The sequence below is a fragment of the Coenobita brevimanus genome, chromosome 44 (genome assembly GCF_032717465.1).
Source record: "Coenobita brevimanus isolate Jiangsu-jjx chromosome 44, ASM3271746v2, whole genome shotgun sequence".
NCBI classification, from domain to species: Eukaryota; Metazoa; Arthropoda; class Malacostraca; order Decapoda; family Coenobitidae; genus Coenobita; species Coenobita brevimanus.
Genome location: NC_136997.1, coordinates 47264455 through 47286358, shown reverse-complemented (window position 1 = coordinate 47286358; position 21904 = coordinate 47264455). Strand labels below are relative to the sequence as shown.

General features: G+C 39.3%; 1 protein-coding gene across 1 annotated transcript in view; it reads right to left on the bottom strand.

Annotated features, from left to right (window-relative positions):
* The window catches only part of trol (terribly reduced optic lobes), a 466521-nt gene that overhangs the window by 18062 nt on the left and 426555 nt on the right, over window positions 1–21904 (bottom strand). Inside the window, exons 95-105 of the mRNA XM_080271051.1 lie at window positions 21155–21317; window positions 19290–19390; window positions 11778–12038; window positions 8877–9049; window positions 6807–6928; window positions 5712–5806; window positions 5033–5218; window positions 3318–3535; window positions 2656–2809; window positions 1853–2046; window positions 418–582 (exon numbers count right to left, since the gene is read on the bottom strand). Of these exons, the coding sequence (XP_080127177.1) occupies window positions 418–582; window positions 1853–2046; window positions 2656–2809; window positions 3318–3535; window positions 5033–5218; window positions 5712–5806; window positions 6807–6928; window positions 8877–9049; window positions 11778–12038; window positions 19290–19390; window positions 21155–21317 (1832 nt within the window). The remainder of the gene's footprint in view (window positions 1–417; window positions 583–1852; window positions 2047–2655; window positions 2810–3317; window positions 3536–5032; window positions 5219–5711; window positions 5807–6806; window positions 6929–8876; window positions 9050–11777; window positions 12039–19289; window positions 19391–21154; window positions 21318–21904) is intronic.

Below are 21904 nucleotides of genomic sequence, written 5' to 3'. Positions count from 1 at the left end.
TATATTGAAAAAATGGACTAAATAGTAATAAAACCAAATCCCCTTTACAAAGTAACCTAAATAAAGCCAATATAAATTTATCTCTTCAACCCTGGAGGTCTGTCCATCTAATAACATTTACTCCATCGTACACGCATTGAACTCTTCCAGGAATCCACTTTATGTAATGGCTGTAGCACATTTCTTCTAACCCGATCCATAACCCATTTCAACTTAGTTGATGGTCAAGTGTAGCTGGATTGGAGGGCTAATCTGACGCATAACCAAGGTAACTCATTCTTATCTCATTACTAAAACTCATCAAATTTTATGTAACCATTTATTTGTACTCAAGCTATGGGAGTAGACCAGTTCCATCATGTGAAAACAAATATACAATACTTTCTCATACTTAAAAGCTTCATTCTATCCACCCACCTCAATCCATTGGCCACCCTCAATGGGATCACTCTGAATATTAGCCGTGCCGCTGCCAGTGTTGAAGCGGAACTCTAGACGCTTGTTTCTGATGGCCAAGGAGGCAAAGTCTCCTGGACCATTCTCCTTCTGAGCACAGTACATCAGAACTCCATCATCTAGGGTCTGTGGGTAATACATAGCAGGATACAGAGAAAGGAAAAGTACAAAAGCATAACCATAATCATCATCATCATCATCATCATGATCCTATGAAGGTTCTGTAAGTCAGGGTCCAAAAAGCATGGAAAGAAAGAGTATAACAGAGTGAGAAAAAAAGGAGAGAGAAAGCATGACAGAGGGAGAACTATCAACAGCATACCAGTACTAAGTGAAACAGGTTAAACTCTTACTCATTCACTATTGCAAGCATCTGGAATCCTTGCTCTACCTAACAAGGATAATGAACTGATATTTCTTGGACACACTTCTTTACCGATGTACAGTACTTCAAATTTCCTACCAGACAAGGTCAATCCTTCAACTACCACATTAAAAACAAGGGTGCTAATCCCTTGTTGTATGCACCTCTGCACATAATTCACTCAATCAATGTGATCCCATGTCAATTTCCTAGCCTCACTGCCACCTTCCTTCTCTTTGTTCTACCCTTTAGTCACATATATATATATATATATATAGTATATACATACATCATCTAATCCTGTGTTACCCCATGAGAAGTGCAGGAGTCCGGGACTAGCCAAGTTGGTCCTGACATTTAAGACAAGAATGACCAGCCTCACTCATCCCTGAGTGGCATTACGTGAGCAATAAACCCCAACCACCCCTTGGATATAAACCGACACAGGTTCAATCTGGCTGGAGTGCCTTAATTATCCATTAAATTACCAGGCATCATAATCTGGTTATGTGGTTACCACCCAGCGTAGTAAATGGTTTCCTGGTGTACTGGAAACCATTTGGTTTGTCACTCAGTGTAGAGTCACCCACAGGCAAAAGAAAGAGGAAAGAATGAAGGAAAGAAAGACAGAAGAGGGAGTGTAAAGTTAACCGCAGGTAGAAGGACGAGGAAAGAATGAAGTAAAGAAAGATAGAATAGGATGGACGGAAAGAAGGATGGAGGAGAGGAAAGGGCAGACACCTGAGAGCAGCACTACATTGAGTGAGTGGATGGTGAACGTCCCCACCTACCATATATATTTATATACAGTATATATGACCAATTCTAAACTAATGAAAATCATGATTACCTCAGATTTAAAGTTATGATCAACTGAGATTCACCTACATGCCCAGAATAAAAAAAATAAAAAAAAAACAGCCAATCCTAAGACAACAAAGCCACATGCTTACATCAGGTTTGAAGCTGAAGTTAGCGAAAAAAAAAAAAAAAAAGACAGCCAACCCAAACTAACAAAAATCACATGGTTACCTCAGGTTTGAAGTTGAGGTCAACTGAGAACCACCTACGCGCCCTGGGTGTTGGATATGCAATGTAGGACTCATCACCAAAGGCTGGCTCGTAGATTGTCACATCCTGCTCACAGCGGGGACCCAGCTTGCCGAAAGGACAGTAGCACTCGAATCCACCTGGCCTGTTTACGCACCGTCCTGTGCCACACACACCTGACATGGAGAAAGAAAGTTATTCTCTTCAACAATAGGACACAGTCTGTATTCTATTGCAGTAATCTGCTGAGAATATTATTCAGCCTAGGAGAGGCTCTGGTATTAGAGGAGTTACTGACACCTAGAGCAATACGTAAATGTTATGTATGCAATGAATAGTGATATAAAATGGATGTAAATAATATACAAAAGAAAAACAAGCTGTAGTGTGCAAAATACACTGCAAAGGAAGAGGTTCTAGAGAGCCTCATAAGTACCAATGGAAATAAACAACAATTTGTGGACTTCATAATATATTCAGTAAGAAGTGAAAAAAATACTGTATTAGTTTCTCTGGGAAAAATACTTCATCATCCAAATGCTTTCCTGATTTAGCATTAATTTCTTCAGTTAATTTGACTGTGTGGTATCCACACATTTTGGACTGACTAAACAGCCTCCCCATAATACCATGATACCATTCAGAGTTTTCACAAAGAAGTCCAGAAAATCCAGAATAACAAACAGAAACACTCACACATAACAAGCTATAATATGAGGAACAAATGACTAAGGAAGGAGTGTTATGAAATCTTCTGAGCTACTATATACAGGGCTAATTCTCACCAGGATAGCAGGATTCCCCAGAGTTTTCACAGAGAGGCCCAGAAAATCCAGCTGGGCAGAAGCACTTGTGTCCAACTTCTGTGTATGCCTCCTGACACACACCGTTGTTGTGGCACGGGTTGGCATCACACGTGTTACATGCTGTTATCTGTACCTGCCAAGGGACAAGTATATACAGTAATTACATGTACACACAAATATAACAAAGTAAGCACATGCAAAAAGAAGTAGTACTGTACCATTATATCAGTCTCTCCTTCTTTCTCACTCCAGTGATCTCACTCATGGATGGGTGGCTTGGCAGAAGTGTTACTCTGTCCCTCCCCTCCCCCCCCCTTTTTTTTTTAACTGACTCAATTATTCTTCCCCTACTGATAGCTCTCTCACTAATAAACTGCTTAACTATTTTCCCTGAAATGGTGTTCATAAACAAATGCATTACAATATTGACATTTTTATTCAGTGAGACTCTACTGTGCCTCATGAGTACCTAGGGTATCATAGGAGTGATAACTGGGATAACCTGCCACAAGATCAATGGCCTAGGTTTTAAAGCTGAGCACTGAAGTTACGCACCTCATGGCATCTGCCCCATCTTTATCTTACCGTTTATACTACTGAATGTTGATAAATAAATGCTTACAGAATCCTCATTCACTTACCCTCCTCCTAGCTTCACTAACAAAGTCATGGAAAAGGCTGTTGCCAATAACCAGGCGACTGATGCAGCCCCGGAAGCCAGAGGAGAAGCCGGCCTGAGTGGGGAGTTGGTTAAACTCTGGGACACCTCCAAGGAACATGGGCTCCACCAGATCCAGACCCACAAACCTGCCCACACTGGTGCCCGTAATTTCCTCGCCTCCATCCACCACCATACTGCCTGCAAATTCAATGGTCAAAATACAGTATATGCAAAATTAATGCTCTCAGGATTGTATGAAGCATTCTCATGTGGCATCATTTGATATAAAACCGTAAAGCTGTACTGACAATGAGAGGGCTGACAATCTGCCCATGCTGGTACACATAACTGTTTTGCCTACATCCACCACCATCATACACCTAGCAAACTGAATGCACTTAGAATGTACTGTACAATTAAGTGGGAATAAAAGTGGGAATATAATGATTTTTGCTTCCCCTTCATTCATCTCCACGGTCCATGAAGAGTCAATGCAGTGAAAATATTGGCAAAAATAACAGGCTTTTGCCTCAGCTGCATATTCACAGTTATATGATTAAAATTTTAATTGTAGAGGGAGAGGTGACCTCCCAGTTTTTTACCAAAACATCTGAAGAATGTGAAGATGATAAAACATGTCTAGCCATTTAGTATCATTGCTGACTGCACTCCATAATATGGGATGCAGGCTAATCTAAACTAAAAACTACTGGCATTCCACAACTGTCCCTCACAACCTGAGGCTTAATTTCCTCCTTGTGATTTAAGTATTAAGCATATACCAGTACACTGATGCCAGCCAATGTTTGAAACTTAACCCCTACGTGTCAGATGTTGGCATGGACCGACACAAAAGGGGTGCACAGAGACCACCAGGTGTTGGTAGGAAATGCAAATGTATTCCTGCCAGAGTTTGAAATGGCTGCCATTTGATCTCGTCACCAAAGAGTAGGGAGAGACTCCCGCCACCTGACGAAAGTAGCCAGGTGCTGATCGATGTATTCTGAAACCCCCTCATTTGATTCCGTTCCCACCTCATGTGGACTCCTTGCCCCATCCACCCCTGCCATGCCTCTGCTCAAGGATACTACGAATGGGCTCAGTGATAATGCCATAGGGCATGACTTGGATGCCTCTGTATCTAGTTTATCTAGTGGTGGAGAAGTTGTCATGCTGAGAGCGAAGCCAAAGTTGAGGCTGCATGCACACGCATGAAGACATCCTGCTTCATGCGCCTTAAGTTACTCATCTTCTTTATGTCCTTACTCACTGATGCGACCACCCACAGACCTTGGGATGCTTTCATTCACAAGAAAAAGAGTTGATGAGTAATATGGTTTAGCTTGTTTCCCTAACTTTTATCCTTCCCCAGATATGAAGGTTTGAGAAAAAGGCTATTTTGGGAAATATAGCCAAACGGAGTAGGCGGCCCTGCAAAAAAATTCTCGACGTCTAGGGATTAAGGTATGACAATGTTGTTGTAGCCCCAGGATCAGCTGAATATTAACATGGTGGACTGCAGGCTACAGCTGCCCAACTCCTGCAGTCCATCAGCTTCCTATCAGAGGATACGGAGAAACCTGAGAGAAATTTGTAAAACCAAGCAGCAGAGCCACTTGGTTATTTTGGTGCCACCATGTGAAGATGTCCCCCTCCAGGAATAGGATATCACAACAGAGTGTCTAGATACAGTACCTTCCTTTCTATTCCTGGAGATCTTAATGGTGTGCCACTGATCCATAGCGAGGGGATTTCTGGAGCGAATAATGGCAGGACCGGACCCTACATTGAAGTGGAACTCAGCATAGCCACTCTTCAGACCCAGTGCTACATAATCTCCACTGTCTTGACCTTCACGCTGACTATTGTATAGCAAGAGGCCTGAAAAAGTATTTGTAAGAATTCTAGCCAATTTACAAGATATACAAGTTTCCATGACAGATAACTGTTAACAAACATCATTTAGGTTTTAGAATCTTTTCACTTTAATATTCACTCTCAAAATTTTCTTGTTGAATAGAAAGGGGCCTGGAAAAGTATTTGAATGATATCTTAACTGGTTAACAAGATATACTGGCTTCCATGACAAATAACTATTATAAAAAATAATTTGGTTTCCACTATTTTGTCACTTTAATTTTTACTCTTATAATTTTGATTGTTAAATAGCAAGAGGCCTGAACAAGTAGTTATAAAGGATCTTGACCAGACCAAAGGATAAACAAGATTCCATAATAATTTTGCTTTTGTGGTTCTGTCACTTTAACATTCACTCTATTGTAACGTTTCTATAGCAAGAGGATTTAAGCAGTATTTAAAAAGGATATTAACCAATTTATACAACTGTTTGTATCACAACTTAAGCCAACCCTACCATCAGGAGACTGAGGCTTGAAGGAGATCTCGAGACTGAAGACGAGGTAAGCTTTGGGTAGAGTACGCAGTGAGAGGTAGGAGCTTCCCTCAAATCTGCAAAAATTACAATATTATTTTATTTTTATTTACAATCCACTTACTTTTTGCCCCATCAGGACTACAGGAGTCTTGGGCTAGGCTACGTAGTCCTGACATTTAAGACAAAGGTGATAAGGGAGAAAAGATGAGGAATAATAGGATAAATAAAGGAAGGTAGTAACAAAAACACAGAAAATAAAATAACAGGAGAATGGATGGGCCAATACTGTGGATGGGTAAATATTTTTTATAAGAAAAGTTAAAGAAAAGCAAACAGTAGAATGAAAAGAAACAAGTAATTCATTGGAAGAGAGCTAATCCTAGCATTCAGATAATAATTTTTGTTTTATCAAGCCCACAGGCCAGAAACTTTTACGCAGTTAAAGACACACTTATCTGACTAAAGTAATCTAATACTCTTCTCCCTATTAATTTTTTGTTTATTTATTTTTTTACTACCGATATTTCTTCCCAGTTTATCCACTATATCTTTATTGTTTATCTTTCCTACCTCCCTGGGTGGCACTACCTGACTGACAAATCTCCAGTTACCTCTTCCAGATGAAACTAAAGGCTGTATGCTTAAAATTTAACTGCAATGTGGAAAGCACACTCCCTATTTTTTATTATAATTTCTGGAGCAAGTGAGTCATATGGAATGTGTTTAACCTTCCTATATCGTTGTTGACTGCACTCAGTAAAGTGGGATGCTGACAAATCATACCTAACACCCACAGGCATTCCAAAAATGGCAATAAAGAATCAGGGGTTTTCATTTCACTTTTTGACTGAGTGTTGAAGCATACAGCTCTAAGACCAAGATTAAGGGTGACATAAGAAGCTTTACAGCATCTCTGCCTGGGTGATTTACTTTGTACATTATACTTTAACTTCTCAATTATGCTTCTTCCACAGTACTGATTTAATATCAATGCATCTGACCATCAACTATGCTGAAAAGGAGGTACAGATCTTTGTCAAGTTAGAGCAAATGCACCATAATTACTAAGCTTACCTTGGAATGACACCAGTAACAATAAGAAGCGTAGGAAGGTCAACACTGCGCTCATTATTGCGTCCTGTGCACACGTACAACCCAGCATCATCCACCTTGACATCTGGTACATCGAGCATTGCCTGTCACAGAGAAAGGAGTACAGTGGGTTGTTGTTATTATTATTATTATTTTGCAGAGAAGGTGCTCCAATCAGACTAGGCCTGGGCAGGTTTATATCCATTGGATGGTTGGGGTTTATTGCTCATGTAAATGCCACTCAGGGATGAATGAGGCTGGCCACCCTCATCAACTTGCCTAGCCCTGGGTTCCTACACTCCTCATGGGGCAACACAGGATTAGATGATGAATGAATGAATGAGAAGGAACCAAAGGCTAGATGCCCACAATGCTGTTCCCTCCAATAAGAAAACAAACACACACTAAAGAGCCAAATTCAAGATCTGCTCACTTTGAGATGCCTGCACATATTGCTTAAGACCGGAGGTCCCAGAATGAGGAAAATACAGTGATGTGTTGCAAAATATCATGACTTTGTACATACAGATGGTTCTCTACACCTTAATGGAAATTTCAGTGAAATGAAACAGTGCAATTGCCATTTATACAGGCTGTCCTATGATGTATATGAGAAGATCTGGGTGGGTATTCAAGGTCACCTCTGAGTAATAAATGCTCTACTGTACTAATATGGTTTCAATTCTCCACTGACATTGAGCTACAATTACTGATGACTTTATGGGTGAAAAAGATCTCCCTCATAATTCACTTGTAGTTCTGTAATGGCTAAGAATTTTACACATGTTGAAATGACACTTTTTACCCAAGATTAACCCAACAATAACAATAACATCCTGATGCTTCTCATATAATTCCCAGGCAACACAAAACTTAGTGAAATAAGAGTGCAATGTTCATATACTGTATATACTGTGTAGTCAAGGAAACAACTATCTTCCCAGTCCTGTAAGAAGAAAATTTACAAATGGCAAAACACAATGAAAATCCTATCTTTACTAGTAAGTGTTTCAGATGGTTTGATTTTTCTGGTATGTATTCTTCAAACTTTGGGCAGATACTTATGTCTCTGACTGTGAACAGATATGAGTATAGTAATACCAGGTCATATCACATTGCATTCGTCCTTAGGCTCTAAAAAAATAAATAGCCAACTTGTTCAGGTAGGACACTAATCCCCCTCAAAGTAGGTCCCTTCTGACTTGACACATGTAGCCCAGCATTCTTTCCACTCCCAGAAACATTTTTCAAAGGTGGCTTTCAGTACTTTGTTGCATTCATCACGATCTCTTCTCTTGTCTTAAATTGGGAACCCTGTAGCAGAGTTCTGAGCTTAGGGAATAAACAAAAGTCACACAGAGCCATGTCTGGTGAGTAGGAAGCCTGTCAGACCTGTGGGATGTTGTGCCAAAGATTCCTGAATCAGTTGTGAGGAAGAGGCAGGGGTGTCATCATGGTGCAGCTTCCAACTTGTCGCTTTCCAAGGTCTGGTCCCTTCAGCCAAACTGCATCAAGAAGACGACGGATAACATCAAGGTAGTAATGTCTGTTATCAGTCTGACCTTCTGGTGAGTATTCGTGACGCACACCACAATGGTAGTAAAAAAAAAAACATCAACATGCAAGTGCATTTCACCTTGATGTGGACCTGTCATGCTTTTATTTGGCCAAGGCAACCCTGCTTGCTTCCACTGGGATGACTGTGCTTTGGTTTCTGGGTCATACTCATACATCCATGTCCCATCTCCAGTGATAACAGTCTTCAGAAAGTCTGGATTGTGATTTGCACACCCCAGCATGTCTTGAGCAAAGTTCTCCCAAGAGAAGTGATCATGACAAATGCAAAGAAGCACCCGCAGGAGATACTGAAAATCGACCTTGAAAAATGTTTTAGACAGTGGAAAGAATGCTGGGCTATGTGTGTCATGTCAGAAGGGGCCTACTCTGAGGGAGATTAGTGTCCTAGCTCAGCAGGTTAGCTATTTATTTTTTTTTAGTTTAAGGTCAGATACTATCTGAACAGACCTCATCTAAACTGGTTAAACAACTCACATTCTCAGATACGGCTTGGTAAGGAAGATTGCCTCCTTGTTTGGTCCAGGTGTATGAAATAGGACCTGGTAGATTGATACGACATTCCATTGTCACTCCCTGGCCAATTCTGACTGATCGGGTCTCCACTGAGCGCAGGTGATGGTCCGTCCCAAAGCGGATATTTTCAACATCTGGAATAATGAAGGAGCATTAGTTTCACCCACCCACTCCATTTTTTATAGCTGAATGACTGATTACATTAAAAAGAATATGACAGTGGAACAACAGATGCCACTGCCACCACGCACAAGAGCAGAACAAGGATAAAATAAATACATATGTATCCATATATGCATAACACTATAAGAAATAAAGAAAAACAGTCAACTAACATGATTATAGAGTCAGGATTATGATGTCTGTTTCACTAATGATGGGAATTCATGGAATTAGTGCAATGTAGTTTTAACCCGCTAAGTGCCACAGCCATAAATATACGGTCTGCCATGTGTGTGCACAAACTGCCACAACTGTAAATTTACAGTCTGCAATTGAAAAATTCGCCAAAAAATCGAAATTTCAAATTTGGTGGTAGACTTTTGGCAGGCATAGTTCCACACCTCTGTAGGGCTGGCACCGATACTATGACTCACCCACATCTCCCCCAGACTGTGAGAGTAGCTGTCTCTTCAGTCTTACTTTGTGAGTGAGTGAGCATCATACTGCACTGAGGTCTTCCACAGCATGAGACTGACGATCTCCTGATGGTCCCCACTGATGGTGAAAGTGATTCACCAGGTGATGATGATACTAATAAAGGCTATGCAAACACTTTTTTACATGTGTAAAATACTAACTCCAAAATTACAATCATTTACTTGATAAATGCCACACACTGACATGTTGCAATGTATCCCTGCACATCATTATGCTTAGAGACAGTTCCCACATCGTCTATGTACCTTCCGAGCGTGTCTCTGGGTCATTTGGGATAGTTACTCAAGAAGAAAATGCCAATCTCCTACCTCAACTCAGTGGGTGTCAAGGGCAGGCAGAACATTTCAGCGAATGTCTGAAAATGAACTGACCTCAAAATTAAACTTTCAGGCTTCTATGAGTACTTTTATGGTTGTTTTCCATGTTTTCTCATCATTCCTAACCTATCTAGAAAAAAAAAAAAAAAAAAAAAAAAAATATTGGCTGGCACCACAGCTCCACGAGGGTCCCAAGTTGGCCGGCACATGGCATTTTAATAAATGTACTGGACTGGACAGTTAAGAGCTATGCAAAGAGGTGTTAAGTACATTCAGAATGCATGAAGAATAGAAAGTGAACATACTGTAATAATATTAATTAAGAGAAATGTACTGATGTGGTATTACGATGTAAATAGCACGGAGAATGGAAATAACTAAGAAGGATAGTACAGAGAAATGAATTTGAGAAAATAAAGTGAGGAATAAGAACATGCAAAAATACACAATGGGGCAGATCACAAAGGACAGCAACCTGTATATACACAAGAGAATTATTGGCACAATGTGATAAAAAAGTCTGGATGCATTCTGTCAATCCATACGTTGATGAACTTTGTGATATGGCAACAAGCAGGCAGACATATAGAACAACCATCAATTACATTAGAAGCCAGAACATAGAGAAAATGTGCCTTTTTCTAGCACAGCACCAAACTACAGAATGATTAACATATTTTGCAGTAAACAATAAACAATCATAAGAAAATTAAAACACATCCAGACAAACAGAAAGATTTTCAAATACACTGGAAGCAAGAAAGTAAGGCAAAAACCTGTCTTTTCCTATTGCCAGTAATGAACTACAGAATGACTAAATTTTTTCAAAGTCACCATTATAATAAAATTAAAATACATCCTTAGGTTGATGGGGTTAATGATCATGATGAAATATTACAGTTACCTTAATGCCTTCAGCCTGGCAATATACAGGATGGCCCATAAACAGCGCTACCTAAAAACTGACCTGCTAGTATTTTGTGTGTTGTAAGGATGGCTCAGTCTGATGAAATGGGCAAGGGTGTGGCAATGGGAATAAGAAGTGAATAAATGATGCAGAACAGACATTGATAATGCTGACTGAGCCATCTCCTCAACACACAAGCAATTGCTTGACAAAGTGAAAAAGGAGCAAGCGTTATATATGGGCCACCTTTAATTTCCAGTTTATTCTTGCAACCTACAGATTATTTTATGGCATTTAACTTTGGAAAGACCTTTCATTATGAATAGATTAATGAATGCCATACTGTACATACTGCTTCCACTCTGAAAAGTCTCTCCTAAGCTAATTAAATTTATATGATGACAGCATGAATAAAAAAAAAATAATCAGAGTAAAGTGGCTAAAATGTCCAAATCTGTACATATACAAATATTCATGCATACAAAGTTATATCATATGTCTCACCAGTATCAATGATCCAGGAAAAAGGAAGATATAAAAACATATTTAGATATTACACTATGAGCTATGTAGTGATATATTATTCATTCTGTCCTTACTACAGTACTACAGCATAAGATAATTTTATTCTTACAAGATTGCTTAGCCATCAAAGATTTCCACTTCCAGAATATGTGTTGGCTGTTATCATTTTACAAGCCTAGCCATGGACCATTCTATCTCAAATGGGTAATATAGGATTGGTTAATGTTTTAAAGGCCTAGCCTCAAACTACACAATCTGAAAGGGTTATAATGGGACTTGGTGTTACTGCCATATTAAGTCTGGCCTCAGACCCCTACATCTCAACAAGAGTGATATGGGACTGGATGTTACTGTTTTTAAAGCCTAGCCTACAGTCTCAAAAAGGGTCTTATAGGACTGACCATAACCATTATAACTGCCAATATTCCCTCACATTCCATTACAGTTACCTACCTTGAATGATGAGACCATATCTCTCCTCAAAGACACCCTGTGGTGTGGTGACTGTACACAGGTAGCTGCCACCAATCTGCACATCTGGAAGCCTGAGGATGTTTCCGCGGGGGTCGGCATTCCGTGGTAGTGGACCATCAATTCTTGACCATGACACTGCAGCTGCTGGGTCACCCTCAACCTCACACACCAGCTGCACATCCTCTCCAATACGCACTCGTGAAGGTATCGATCGTACTCGGATGTTGAATTGATGTTGTCCTGTGGGATAGTAAAATGAAAATGCTCTATTACTTGTAATATATTTCTATTTATCTATCTATAGCCAGATGCCTTAACCACAGAGGAGGTGATCATGAATAAATTGCCTCCATACCACCCTCTTTTGCTATCTGGCTGCCCTCCCTCATACTCACAGCACTCTCATTCCCATATCTCTCTATTTCATTCTTCTACTTCATATTTTTGCTCCATGAAATACTGTAACTATGCTACAATTATAAGTCAGTCATCAAAGTACAACAGCTGCATTGCAACTACAAAACATGCTCTGACATTCACTTACCTTATCCATCCAAACTGTTTTTGGTCTATCATGCTGCTATATATGTATGCAATTCATTTCATATTCATTTTCTCACTGTGACCAAACTAAGAATAATATGTTCTATCCTTTGATCTACAGAGTACTCTCCTCCACATCCATCATGGTTATCTACTGTAACTCCTTATCTTATCTAGCTGACACCTGACATCCTCTTTTTAACAATTGTATTTCAATTACTTTCATGCTTTAATCATGATACTCTTGCAGTTCCAAAGTCTACTACCCACAGTTCAATGTGAACACTAATGTACCTTCATCTAGTCCTCTGGCAGCCTCAGTACTGAGACAATGTTTAGACATCTGGAGAGAATACACATAACTAGGTGAAGAACTGGACAAACCTTAATGTGGAAAGGAGAAACCATTGGCAGACCAACGATGACATCCAGAGGAGGGACTTCAGGGTTAGGGGGATTTGATTGGAATGCTGCAGGAAACCATGCAGTTTGGAAAGCAGCCATCATGTGAAAATAGGCTGGCTCATGCAAGTAAGCAACACTGCCTGACAAAAATCTTTATAGGTAAAAAAAAAAAAAAAAAAAAAAAGTGGAGGAGCTAGTCCAAAAGGCCATCCCTACAACATGGGTGTGGCTACAGGACACAAGTAAATACTGCAACAACCTGGCACTTCATACATAAATACCCATATATTAGATAATATGGACTACTATTTGGTTAGATACCCATATATTAGATAATATGGACTACTATTTGGTTAGATACCCATATATTAGATAATATGGACTACTATTTGGTTAGATACCCATATATTAGATAATAAGGACTGGTGTTTGGTTAGACATGAATATGCTATAGAGAAAATGATGCTACACCCCCATCTGGCAACAGGCTTGGATACTACCATGTCATGCATCAAGACCTACTAGACACTACAAACAGTGACTAATGCTTCACAGATTCCCCATTAAGAATTAAATGGACCTTAAGAACAGGCACCAGTAATAATTTTGTACCAGCCATTGGCAGTCCACCACACCTCACATCACACTGTCAACTGGAAGTCAGAGCCAGTATTCTAAATGCCTTATCAAATATGCCTGTGCTTCAGCCTTTACTCAGCTGAATTCACAGGTACCATTATCATATGCTGACTTTTGTAAATCTCAATCTTCCTCACACATCAAGGAGTATCTTTCTTTCATGCACTCTTCTGCTGTGTGCTTCAGATTACTAACACATTAAAATATTCTATAAAACATCTTCTATTGCTGCAGAAAGTGAAGAAGTGTTGGCAAACTTTTAATCATAATAGTATTTAGCAATTATTTTGGTACATAAATTGGAATTGCTCTATCCACAAGTATATGACATAATCCACAACTAACAAATTTTTGCAACACACTAAAGAGCATGAGCTCACTCCTCATAATAGATCAGAAATGTGAAGCAAATCATCTAGTGCTACTGCCTACTGTGACTACTTTTGTTTTTTTGTTAGCTCTTGTGGACCATTAATGCAAAGCTGGTGATAATACAGTGTCCCAAAATGAATGAACACATTTACATTGGATAAATAAAATACTGATCATCATAATCATTATCATCCAGACTTCCTTTCCCACCCTAGGGCAGAGTGAGAAGTAGCAACGTCCAGACAGCCAAAGTTTGCCCAATTCAATGGGCCATGCTTCCATTCACTTATAATTCAAGCCCTCGAAATCCTGGTTCCATCTGATAGGCCAAAAAAGTTTCACTACGTTCTGTAGCTTCACATATACCTATCTCATAGATCCAAATGGTTTCCTGTACCCAGGAAACCATTTACTACGTTGGGTGGTAACCACATAACTGGAGTTTTTGGCCAAGTTAAGTGTCCCCCAAATAACCCTATCTAAAATCAATAAATCATGGCAGACATTTCAGATTTTTTATAACAAATATTTAAAAAAATGGAACAATAACAAATAGAGCAACTACTGTGTTACCGTGCACTCTCCATTTAGGCTACATTAGGCTAGTTCAGTCCCTTCATGTCTATTCCACTCCAGTGGGGGAAATTCAGGTATATTTATGTCATTTCACATGCTGTCACATCTATTCTTATAGGCAAATTCATGACACAAACACATCCAATCTCCACATATGATATAAAAGTGTGATAATGCAAAACAGATACCAACCTTCACACTTCATACTGTTGATAATCTTATGCTGAATCTCCACACATGATACAGGAGTGTGATCATCGGGGACACAGCTCTGACTTTATGATAGGGTAGCAAAGTCTAATTATGGAGTGGCCCAAGAAGACCTCTTAAGGGGGGCTGGGGGTATTCCCACAGAAATCTGGGGTACCAAGCAGGGTACCCAGACACATTTTTAAGGTGGCCAGGTGGCTTCAACACTGGTAACCATGCAAAACAAATACTAACTTCCACACCTCATACTGTTGATAAATCTTATACAAACCATATTAACCTAATGAAATACAGCTATAGAAATGCCAATGCTGGAGTCATGGCTTTCTATAATAATGTACAGCTGGAACATTCTGAACTACAACAGGTTTATATATCTGGACATTACTACACATATACTGCATCTACACTGATGGGTCACTGTACAAGTTTTCACAAACAGTATACTGTACATGGGATGAAAAAAATATGATACAGTACTTATGAATGGGATTAGTGCAAAAAGTGACATTTCTTAATCTACCTGTTAGGAAGCTTGACAGTCAAAGAACAATTCTATTTTATTTTATTTTACCAAAGCCATGCAACTACTGTAAGAAAACAAAATAATAGGCATGTGTTGATTAGTCACTATTTCTAAACACAAATGCATGCAAAAAGAATTTTTAAAAAATGAATGAAGCATATAAGTAAGACCTCATTATATGTAAGTAATGTGTCCCACACTACCACAACTTTTTCACACAACTGGCACTATAAACTTGGGGAACATGGGAAATCAACTTTATAAGCAGCAAAGGGGCTTCAACAGACAATTATTCTGTAAAATGCAGTGGATTTAATCACTTTAATCTGACGACATAGTTACTGCTACCTCAAGACTATACTGTATTCAGATTAGGAAGGCTCTCTTGTATTGAATGGACTTATGATGGCTGTATCTAACCTCTCCAGTTCAAAAAGCATATTTTATGCTGAATAATATAATCTGGAGGCAGCAAATATGTACCGCAAAATTCATCGCCAGACCAAAGGGGTTAAAAACAACAATGCAACATATAGTGAGGACTTTCTTTACTACATTCTACAACTATGAACAAAAGTTGCACATCAGTATTAGAGTCACATGTTATACATGTGAGACTAACTTCTATCTCTAATTATCTACAGTGCCCTTTATACTAGTACAATGACCATTAAAGGGTGGGATGCTTTTCTCTAATGAATAATAATAATCTGGCTATGGCAAGTAAAAAATCCTAAAATATTCCTGTCATTCTTTAAGGGTTAATGAAGTACATGACTCTTAATTTTCCCAACTGCATAAACTTAAAGCATATAACAAGAGATCTAGTATATGAAGATTGATTTCTGCATCTGGTAGGTTCTTATTAGCACCTTTTAGGGAGGAAACCCAGCCTCTGAACCCACTGCCATGCACAAACAGAGTAGTGGTGAAGGATACATCTAAACGTATCCCAGAATTGTGGAGAGATGTATTGTAACTCCACTATGATAGCAAAATCTACTGACACTCTCCTTAAGGTTTTGAACAGGAAGGATACTTGTGTCAGTATATGGCTGACTACCATCAATCCTAGCAGGCACTTTCATGAAAGTGAAATGCAGCTACAGACTTGTTAACTATCCACACAATTTTCATGTTTAGATAGGAAGCTCAACCACATGTAAGCCATCACAATCCACAGTGAAACTCTCACACTGTTAAAAATCTTATAGGACACCTTAGATTTCTTTTTCCCCAAAGCTGCTGGAAACTGTTGGGAAATAATTAGCTGGTTTTGGCTCTTGATTTGGGTTTCAGTCCAAATAAAACATTAGCCAGACCAAGGTTGTCAACCTCAATACAGGGATTTTTTGAGGGGAAGTGTAGTGCAATTTGACAGTTTGAATAATTGTTTGAAACTTTGATGAACCAGGACAGTTCAGCTCATCATGTATCTCTGCATTCTTTTTTACCTTCCTGCTTTTCTGCACTTCCTGTGCACATCTATGACTGCTGCACGATCAGAGCTGCTATCTTACGACTCAAAATTCTGCAAAAGTTTTATATTTACAAGCACAATGGAGTTAAAACATCTACCTCCTTATCTTCTGTCTATATCAAAATAATTTTCTCATCTGCTCTATGCTTGTACATGGCAATGGGTGCACAGCTTTGCTTATATCCTGTATGGAGTCTTCATGGCATCGTGCATGACAATAAATTTTAAACACAGTTACCTTTCTTTGTTTTTTTCACATACAGTACTGTAACTACACACAGACACAGACACACACACACACACACACACACACACACACACACACACACACACACACACACACACACATACACACACAGTATATATAAGTAATAAAAGCAAGTAATATTAGTAAATACTTATTACAAAAATGTACATTTCTTATTTATGAATTGCTTAAGTTAAAAATGCGTACAGCGGCAGCTGACAAGCAGAAAGTATAGTCAGTACCCAGCATCTTAAAATTTCAGAAGTACAGTATTCATCAGACCTCTCTAAAAATAGATCAATACTGGGTGATATCTTGCATAGTGAAGAAGTTAATTCTCTCACATTCTTTTTATAAATGCTATTCATAGCTTAGGCAGAGATTTTCATTCTTTTACAGCCTATTTCTGATAACTTTATGGTACAGTAAAACAATATTATGGCTCTGCATACTTTTCATCACAGCCCTCTTTTGTGACTAATTGTATATCTAGTGTTAATCTCTTGTTGTGGCTCAGTATTCAAGAAGGAGAAATGGCAATTTTATATTTTGTTAAAGCAAACAGACTATAGCATAGTATGTGACCAAGCATTATGGAATTACAGAACGTGAATGTCCCTCCTATGTGAAAAAAAAATATATACACTCAAACCTCGATTTAAAGGACCTCCATTTAAGGGATTTTGGATTTAATGGACTCCACATTCTATCTGACAAATGGACAAGACCATTCAAAAATGATACGTAACGTCTAGGTTATACACATTAATATGTTTCTTTATACAGTACCCGTAAAACAATATTCATAATCATATAAGTAAGATAAGTGAAATAATCGTTGCATTTCATGATAAGATTGTCTTTATATGAGGTAAAACAATAGACATTTTCAAGTTAGGGACATTTTCAAGTAAGGGACAAGTTGATTCCCCATTTAGTCCCTTAAATCGAGGTCTGAGTGTATATGTACTGCACATACACAGTATAAAAGATAAACACCAGTTACAGTAGTTCCATCTCTCCAAACTAAAGAAAGCCCCACATGCCACCATACTTCATGCTTTTCCAGTCATGTTCTTAATAATGTCTATACTGCTGTTAGGTGTAATGGGATCAGAGTTTGCCCACCTTAACTTGAAGGAGATTTTTGTCCTTCTCCAGGGTATTTCTTGTAGCTCAATGGCAGACTAAGACATCATAAAAGCTCCATATCCTTCACAGCATTTTCACAACAAGCACCATATTTTAGCATCAATCTCCTGTTACAACTTCACATTCAAGATGGAGAGATGTCAGTTTCAGGCCAAGTTAATGTGGGTAGAGTATAGTATCATATGGTAGGCAAGCAGCTGTAGGGTAAGTAGTGAGATTTTAATTGTACTGAATGACATGATGGTGCTAGTGATACTTGTGTAAGTATGGTTTTAATGTGGTAACCATGATGCTGGTTTTAAAGTTATAGTGTACACTCAGTCAAATAAGTGCTCAGGCACAGCTTACACATAAGAATATGACACAGAAGAAAATGGATCCTGCAAAATGCGCACTCATCCTATTATCAGTTAGCAGTCCTGTTCTCATCACAATGTGTTATATCACTTGTTAGCAACATTTTCTATCTCATCCACAGTAAATATTGTAGCTAAATGCAGGTATATGAAATCAGGTAATCTTCCTTGTGCATCAAAAGTTGTTCTGTTTATTCAGGATATCCTTGGATCCCTTCTGTGTAAAACTTTACTGATCATGTGTACAAGTGATTTTAGCAGTGCATTTATAGCACAACTCTTCCATCCTGATAGAGATCTCTAAATTCTTTTAGCTCAGCTGATGGAAAGTCATAGGTAGCCTGAAGGGTCGATCTGACTAGTAACCAAAAAGACTCATTTCTATCCCATAACTAAGGCTTATTGAATTTCATGCAAGCATGACTTCCTCTTCAAGCTGTGGGAGTGCTTGTGTTCTGTCAGGTAAAATGAAGCCAATTATAGTGCCTGCTCCACTGTGATTCATCAGGGCCGCATTCTTACCAGCACAGGAGACTTCACAGAACTTCTTCCTTGGTGAATTATTTTCCACCTTACACCTTACTTCCTCTTGTACATTATGCATATCTGCTTAATATCACCTTCATTCCTGTGCATAACATACAAGTGGATTATTAAGGTGTTGTGTGCAAAATATATCTCAAAGGAAAATTCATATGGATATCTCCAAAACTAAATAAAAATACAACCCTTAGTGTTCTTAAGTAGTTTCAGATGGACTGTGTAGTATGGATCTATCTATGGTTTTTGTAGTTTTAGGTGAGTCAGCAAGGTAAGCAGAGAATAATGTGCTGGGGGTACTTGTATATCATTGGACCCTTTCTGTACAAGTGGCTTTGGCACTGCCATTAGTATGTATCAGTGGTCTTTGTGAGTTTAATGGGGTTAGTAGAGTAAGCAGAGATAAATGCGGGGATGGTGGAGTCACATTAGAGTGGGGACTCACTCTGCACAGTGAGGGCGATGACGTCGGAGGTTAGGGTGCCAACGGGGGTGGTGGCTTCACAGCGATAGTTTCCACTGTCCTCTGGCTGCACATTAGTCAGTCTGGAGGTATACAACATTTAATACATAAGTATACACTAAGCATATGACAGGGTGGATAGACAAGGATTGTGGAAAGTATTAAGAATATATGGAGCAGATGGGAAGTTGTTGAATGCTGTGAAGAGTATGTACGATGGTGCTAAGGCTGCAGTGCGTGTGGATGGTGAACTAAGTGAATTTTTCTCTTTGAAGGTTGGGTTGAAACAGGGATGTGTCATGTCTCCATGGTTGTTCAATCTGTACGTGGATGAGGTAATAAAAGAGGTACAAGGTAGGGTGGTGGATGTTGGAGTGGCCCTGGTGAGAGAGGATAGTGTTTGGAAACTCCCTGTACTGTTGTTTGCAGATGATACTGTGTTGTTGAGTGAAGATGAAGGGGAGCTGCAAGGCTTGGTGGATGAGTTTGGGAGAGTGTGTAAGAAACGGAATCTAAAGGTGAATGTAGGGAAGAGTAAAGTGATGGTCTTTGAGAGAGGTGAAATCAGTGACTGTACAGCGAGGTTGGATGGTGAGGAATTGGAAAATGTGAGTACGTTTAAGTACTTGGGTAGTGTGATGAGTAAGGATGGAGGTTTGGAGGGTGAAGTGCTTGAAAGGGTACAGCAGGGAAGAAATGTTGCTGGTTCTTTGAAAGTAGTGATAAGAAACGGAAGTGAGCATGGAAGTGAAAAAGTTACTACATGACAGTATTGTGATACCAACTCTAATGTATGGAAGTGAAGTTTGGATGTTGTTGGAAGGACACAAGTCAAGAGTGAGAGCAGTGGAAATGAGTTATTTAAGAGGAGCCTGTGGAGTCACGTGGAGAGACAGGCTGACGAATGAGGATATAAAGGAGCGTTGTGGTGTGAATGTGGATGTGATAGGAAGTGTTATGAGGAACACACTGAGGTGGTTTGGCCATGTGGAGAGGATGGAGGGTGAGAGACTGACGAAAAGTGTGTATGTGAGTGAGGTGGAGGGGGGAAAAGGGAGGAGGAGGCCGAGGATGAGATGGAGGGATGGGGTGGAGAGGTATATGAGAGAGGGGGGTGTGAGTTGGGAGCAGGACAGTGAAATGGCAGGGGACAGGGCGACGTGGAGGCGATTTGTTTGTGGCCACCCCAAACGGGATTGAGGCGTCTGGCAATAGATAGATAGATAGATAGTATACACTAAGATTACTCTATACAGTTATAAGCCAGAAAAATACATTCAGGTTCACCATCTGTAGTGACCATCTATAGAAAGCCTAATACACTAAAGAGGGCTCACCCTCAGTTGAGGTTATGCTATGCTGTTCATATTCCCGCAACAGTCAAATGAACTCATTTTAGAGACACCATAACTTCGACAACAAATTCATATATCATCAAAGTGCTTTTCAATACTAAACTTGCAATACTCCTTCTCCTAACTCTTTCACTCCCTTGACATTTTTTTTAAAATTCTTGCTATTTCCAAATGATTTCCTCAGCATTAGGACAGGATTTTCAAAATGGACTGTTAGAAACTGCCTGCATTATTTCCTTAGATTGTTGATGTTTTTGTTGTTGTTTCTGTGGTCCCAGGTTCATCTGGACATGAACCTGGTGGACTGAAGCTTCCCTCTTCCCACAATCCATCTTCCTTCTTTCGGCAGATAGGGAGGAAGCTGAGGGGCAATTGTATAACCAGGTAGTGGATTCACCCATTTCTATCAGTGTCACCATGTTAAAGTGTCCCTATCCAGCAATATGTCGCTGAATAGATGAGTTTAATCAAGGGGAAAGCTGTACACCGTACCTTAGGATGTTAGTGGATGGTCGTGCAGAGAGAGGCAAGAGAGCTCCAATGCGAGTCCATGTGACATCATTGGGGTTGATGCCAGATGCCTCACACCGCAGTTCCGCTGACTGTCCAGCATACAACGTCACCTCAGGCTCAATGGCAGTCAATATGGGTTCCTCTGCAATGCAGTGAAGAAAACTGTTTTTATTTACTCTTTTATTAAAGGAATCACACAAGTACCAAGCACCTGAAGCTATAATGTGCTTTGCAACTAAAGGGAGGGGATCTGTGGGAGTTTTAATTTACATGGTATTCAATATAGTTAAAAATGTAAATAACTAAAAAGTAAAAAAAATAACGTCAAGGAGTCTACTCAAATAAATAACGTACAAGGTCAGTGCAGGTCTACCCTCAATAATGTATCCTTCTGTCACTTGTTGAATATATCTTAGTCTCCACAATTATATTTCTTTTACTCTAACTTGGCCTAAAATTGCCAATTCCCCATCTTGAATGAGTTTTAACAAGACAGTAACTCTAGAAAATGATGCTGTTCATGATGAAATGCTATGGATAAGAAGTCCAGCTATAATAAAGTCTTATTCTGCATTTGAGCTACATAAAATTGGCTGTATAGGACAAAAATCTGGGCAAATTTAAGGCAAAATGACTACACTGAAAACACTTAAAGAACTGGGACCCCACTTGTAGAAACAAAAAACAAGACTGCTCTGCTGTTTTGTAATGATGTACAGTACACAGATA